At 34.7% G+C, this 6,290-nt stretch overlaps 1 protein-coding gene across 1 annotated transcript in view; it reads right to left on the bottom strand.

The window, feature by feature from the left end:
- Positions 1 to 6,290, bottom strand: part of PI4K2B (phosphatidylinositol 4-kinase type 2 beta) — a 30,709-nt gene that overhangs the window by 14,452 nt on the left and 9,967 nt on the right. Inside the window, exons 3-6 of the mRNA XM_012664188.1 lie at positions 4,861 to 5,061; positions 4,327 to 4,458; positions 2,472 to 2,625; positions 22 to 84 (exon numbers count right to left, since the gene is read on the bottom strand). Of these exons, the coding sequence (XP_012519642.1) occupies positions 22 to 84; positions 2,472 to 2,625; positions 4,327 to 4,458; positions 4,861 to 5,061 (550 nt within the window). The remainder of the gene's footprint in view (positions 1 to 21; positions 85 to 2,471; positions 2,626 to 4,326; positions 4,459 to 4,860; positions 5,062 to 6,290) is intronic.

Below are 6,290 nucleotides of genomic sequence, written 5' to 3'. Positions count from 1 at the left end.
TTTTAAATTTCCTTACCTTACAGTCAATTTCTTTTCCACATTTCTGCTTTTCATAACTGATTAACCAATTATCATTTCCCCTGTCTTTCAAAACAAACAAAAAAATCTGTTACTTCATTTTTATGGACATTACATTAGGTCATTAAACATGAAATGTCTGATTTCAAATCAAAAGTTAGGTTTATTATATCTCAAATAGAAGCAGTACAATTAATCAAAGTATGCACCTAAACTATCAACACAGTTTTGCCATCTTAATGGTAGCTTGCTTATGCCAGCCGTGAAGAAGCCTGGAGAGCGAGTGGCAATGAAATCACGAAAGACGTTTTCCACAGCTTGTTGAGAATTGAATATTTTTCCTTATAAGAAGTGGTCCAAAGCCTGGAAGAAGTGATACTCAGTTGGTGCACGGTCTGGTGAATACAGTAGATGACAGAGAGTTTCCAAGTCCAGCCTCTTTAGTGTAACCAGCATTGTTTGTGCAACATGTGGTCCAGTGTTATCTTACAAGAGGATTGGCCTGTCTTCACTGACCAATCTCAGATGCTTAATCACAAGCATTCTCATCATTTCATCCAGTTAGTTGCAGTAGCCATCCGCTATAATCCATTGACCAGGTGTCATGAAGCTGTAATGGATAATACCAGCGCAAGAGCACCAAATAGACATCATTAGCTTTTTTGATGAACATTCAGTTTTGGACTGTGTTTTGGTACTTCATCTTTATCCAACCATTGTGCTGAATGCTTGTGATTGTCAAAAAAAGGTTCACTTTTCATCACATGTAACAATATGGTGTAGAAAATATGTCTTGACAGCAAAGAAAGGCAAATTTCAAGACGATTTCTCTTCTGGCACTCATTTAATTCATGCAGTACCCATCTGTCCAGCTTCTTTACCTTGCCGATTTGTTTCGAATGGTCCAATACTGTTGCAATAGGAACATCAAACTTTGCTAATTCACGAGTAGGTTGAGATCCATTCGCTTCCTCTACAGCTTTCAGTTCATCGTTATCCACCTTGGTCTCAGTTCACCTATATGGTTCATTTTCAAGATTAAACTCACCAGGACAGAACTTCTCAAACCATCAACATACTGTGAGTTCATTAGCCACATCCTTCCCAAACACTTCATTGATATTCTGCACTGTATTGGTTCCACGATGGAAGTCACATTTGAAAATAACATGAATTTTTGACTTATTCGTGGTTTCGTAAAAATTACTCTAAAAAAAATTCGAAAGATAATCACAAGTCAAATCATGCATTTGAAAGAATGAGGATGTACCTTCACAATAAAAATGAAACCAGAATTGTCAAAGTGAAATATCAGAGACATCAACTGTCAGACTTAGCACTTAAGGAAATCAGACATTTCATACTTAATAACCTAATAGCTTAATATTGGGAGAGAAAATCTAGTCACCATCTGATTTTTGAGACTTTGATTGGTTATTTGTAGCATATGTTTGCCATATTAAAGATTCCAATTTAACACATATGAAAAAAAAAATCCACAAATTTTACCTAATCTTTATTGAACACTTTCTCTGTGCCAGACACTGTTGTGTTTAACATGTATTTAATTCATGTAATCCTCATAACCACCCTGCACGGTGGGTATAATTATTAAACCAAGGTTATTAAAATCAAGGAACTTTTCCTTACCTTAGGATAAAAAAGCATCTACCCCTATTGCTAGGCAAATTTCTAAGTAAGCTCATCTAATGTTAGTATAAGAGTAATCTACACAGTATACTAACGTTAATATTACCCTTATAAGAACATATTAATTAAGAAGGTAAATCTAGGAAAGTAGATGATGCTTTTTCAGAATCTAATATAAATGAGGAAACATTTCTGAACCACTGGTTCTTAAACTTTAGAGTGCAACAGAATTACCTGGAAGGCTCCTTAAAACACAGCCTGCTGGCCCCCACTTGCAGAATTTCAGCAGAAATGGGGTGGTGTCTGCAAAGACACATGTTTAACAAGTTCTCATGTAATGCTAAACCTGATAGTCCAGGGACCCACAATTGGGAACCACTGCTATGGATTGTCTACATCACTGCCCCCTTCTGGCACAGAAAAAATTAATAAGATTTTAATGTATTTATAGACTATACTGTTATATAATGTCAAAATAAGCATGTAACACAATTTACACAATAAAGTTTCAATTATTCATATTATGCAGATAACATTTCTTAGGGGCTTTGTCTTGCCTCTAAGAAATTTCTCCGTAAGGGATAGGAACTGATCTCCATCACCTGGGAGGAGCCTGCTATGAGTCAGGATCCCCTATGCAGGATTAATTCTGCCCAGAGAGTCAGCACTACCTCTGTTTTCCAAAGCAGGTAGAGAAAGAGGCTTCAAGACTTCTGCATCAAATTTCATGGCTTTGATTTGGATAACAAAATACAGTCTGAAACTAGTAAGATTTGAGTGAATAAATGAGAGAACTTTAATACCTGTATTTCTGATGATGTAATCCAAAATAACTAATCTTTCAAATTGTGACTGAAATTGTTTTCTAATATTCTCAGGCAAAGGGTCAGCTTCAAATTTCCTAAGCCAATATTCAGCCTCCTTGTAACCTTCAACAAACAACTGAAAGGAACCAATCTATAATTTTAAGAACTATAGTTAGAAAAGAACGTACAAGAACAAAGGGATTAACTTTTTAATTTCTCAGCAGTACTGTCACAAAATATGTTATATAAACACAATAAGAAAGAAGAGCTAACACTAATTTAGATAAGCCACGTTTATCAAGAAAACTATTTTTATACACTAATTTTAAATAATCACATGAAGAATACATAGCAAATGAAGAATGCTCAACCCTAGGCTCTCAAGGAGCACAGCAGCTATTTTAGAATAATTAAAATAGAGAATAAATATGTGCCCTCAAGGTGATACTCTTAAAAAGAATGCTGTTTTCTAAAAATATTCATTAAAATAAATTTAATTATGGAGGCCAAATTTTACACCTATCCTGGTTATTTAATAACAGTGTAAGTTTATCTTACTAAAGAAACTTTTCAGGATTCTTTTCATAACATAAAATACAGAATAAAATTTTATTTAAAAAATAGGATGGATTCCTTGGCCAGGCAGATTAAAGATCCTGTCATAAATTTTAAAGAACTAATCAATTAATCATAACCTCTATAGTGTTTTTTTTTTAAAAAGTCCTTTCCTTAAAGATATAACCATTTTAAAAGGCACTATTATTACTAAAATTACTAGTTAACATTAAATAATTTATTAAAGAAGGAAATAATATAAATTTAAACAGCACATGACACACAGGCAATGTGTAGCTTAGTGTGCCTCATAAATGCAGACAAACAAATCACCACAAAGAAAATCTATTTCTTATCCTAACACCTTATATTGTTGGGATGAAATTTTAATTATTTCCTTAGAGTTGTCTTTAAAGAACTTATAAGTACCAGTAACTGTCATGAATACAGAAATAATATCCTCCTTTAATCATGCTTATTTCAGTATATCTAAGGAGGACCAGGCCTTCTACAACTTTTCAAACTTTCTGCCAACTTGGAGTATACTTTTTCTAAAACAGTTAAGTCAATCATGAATTCCCACTCAAATTCTTTTATCTAGATAAATGTACAGCAACAAACCAACAAAATAATAGGCCAAATATATTTAAAAAAAATAAATCCTAAAGCTTTTTCTAGAACATCTTTCCGCTTTAACTCTTTCCACCCTTGCTTAGCTAGTTGCTACTCATTCCTCAGGTTTATTGAAAAGTCACAAGAAAAAACCAAAATTTAACATGTAATGAGTAAACATAGCTGCTACCATTTACTGAATCTTTACTATGTACCAAGTACTTGACATGAATTTCTTAATTGTATCCTCACAACAACCTAAGAGGTAGTTTTTATCATCCCTGTTTTATAGAAACTGGGGCTTAGAGAATAAGGAACTTGCCCCAGGTCTCAGAGCTAACTAACAGAGTCTGGGATTAGAACCTAGGTCTGCTTCTAGATCTGAGCTTTTAGCCATTACTTTATAAAGCCTTCTATGTAACCGCTTCTTGGAAACATTCCCCACCCCTCCTAACTGGGTAAGGCATCCCTCTTCTATCCTCTCAGAGCTTCCTGAACTTACCAGCATATCTACAGCTTTATCATACTGCACTGAAATTACTTGTTTACTATAAGTTCCTGGAAGATTAAAAAAACTCTTTTCTTTATTATTATATCCACAGCTCACAGCACAACGCCTAGCTCCTGGAGTTCAGGATACATGTGCCTAATTGCTCCCCAAATAAAGCTTATCAGAGAAACTTACCTTGGGAGGGAGTCCTATCCGGTGAAACTTTCTACCTACTTTTGGCACTTTTTCTAAAGCATACTTTTTGCCTCTTGATTTTGCACGGTCAATTGTACTGTAGTTAAAGGTCTCACTGACAAGCCAAACCACCTAGAAAGAGCAATGAAATACAGACTTAGGAATGAACATTTTGAGGAAGTCTTAAATAAAAATTTATAAAAGCCAAAAAAAAAAAAAAAAAACACAATAGCAATCTTTTGAGTATTTTAGTTATCTCTACCTTCAATAGGATCTCTAGATCCCTAATCTTTTTCTGCTTTCTAAATGGTAGTTCTTTCTTCTCTTGTTAGCATTGTCTGACCTCAGAGAAACAAGACACATTCCCTGAGATATTGTGTGGCTCTATATACTACAGTCAATTTACTTGTCACTCATGACTCTTGGATTACCAAACAAGGGGCTCAACTTCAGGCTTAATCATTAGGAATTATTACTACTCAGAGATAAACAGGCTGTAAATTAGAAGTAAATGATTAAAAACAAATTCTTTACCTTTGTTTTAGGTACAATGCCCAGATGAAGCTTTTCATCTACAAGGCAGGCACCAGCTTCAGAAAGGTAACCCTGATTAGGAACCAGGCAGCCTCTGCCAAAGCAGCAAGGGCAGCAGACCTTATGAACATATTTGGTCCATTTTGGATTTAGTTGACCATAAGGCTCTTCTGATTTGGGTTTAAACACACCAATAATTTTCTATAGGGAAAAAAAGAAGAAATCTCATTAGACTTTTAATATAGATAATAATCCATAAAATGCATTCTGATAACTTGTTTTCTACTGCTTTCCACCACTGATTTACACACAACCCTCAAATAGTAAGAGGTTTAGTTCCAATGACATTTTTACGTTCATTCCCATTCAGCAATCTAAAATCAATAACCCTTGGACCAGTAGTTTTCAAATGGTGCTCTGACAAACCATAGAAAGGAGAGGGCAAGGCTCCAAGACCCCATGCCGTTTAACAAGATTAACTCTGACTTCACCCATTTTATATTTCTGGACTTCCAAGTTAAGAAAAAGTTTCACTGATTTTTAAATGTTTATTAAAAACCACCATTAAAGGCAGGGTGCAGTGCTCATGCCTGTAATCCTAGCACTCTGGGAGGCCAAGGCAGGAGGCTCACTTGAGCTCAGGAGTTTGAGACCAGCCTGAGCAAGATCGAGACCCTGTCCCTACTAAAAACAGAAAAATTAGCCGGGTGCCATGGTGCACACCTATAGTCCCAGCTACTTGCGAGGCTGAGACAGGGAGTTGCTTGAGCCCAGGAGTGTGAGGTTGCAGTGGGCTATGATGATGCCACTGTACTCTACCCAGGGTGACAGAGCAAGACTCTGTCTCAAAATAAATAAACAAATAAATAAATAAATACCACCACTTTAGATCAAACAGTGTTATTATTCATTATTTACTAAATGTCCAAATTATGTTTGTTTATTCTCTACTTTCCTCACTATAATTTACATTCTAAAAAGGCAGGGGCTTTGTTAGGGCTGCATCTCCAGTACTTAGACTAGTCCCTGATACACAGTAGGCATTCAAGTATTTGTTTAATAAGTATATAAATTCAATGATAAAAAAACCAGTTGTCTAAAATACAAAGGTAATAAGATATTGTGAACATCTATGCTGTCGGACAGTCCTACTCTTAATTCTTAGTTTTTCATGAACCAATTTTAAATAAACTTTTAAAAAAATTTGCTCTTGGATATCTAAAAGTCTCTATACTCTTTAGTATTCTCAGATACAATATATTCATATTAAATTTACAGGTTGAATTATCCTTATGCAAGAAATCAAAAATCTTATTATAATTCTAAGTATATAATAACCAACAAAATAATAGGCCAAATATATTTAAAAAAAATAAATCCTAAAGCTTTTTCTAGAACATCTTTCCGCTTTAACTCTTTCCACCCTTGCT

The sequence above is a fragment of the Propithecus coquereli genome, unplaced genomic scaffold (assembly GCF_000956105.1).
Source record: "Propithecus coquereli isolate 6110/MARCELLA unplaced genomic scaffold, Pcoq_1.0 Scaffold87, whole genome shotgun sequence".
NCBI lineage: Eukaryota > Metazoa > Chordata > Mammalia > Primates > Indriidae > Propithecus > Propithecus coquereli.
Note: the sequence above shows the minus strand (reverse complement) of the source record. Positions and strands in the feature narration are given on the sequence as shown.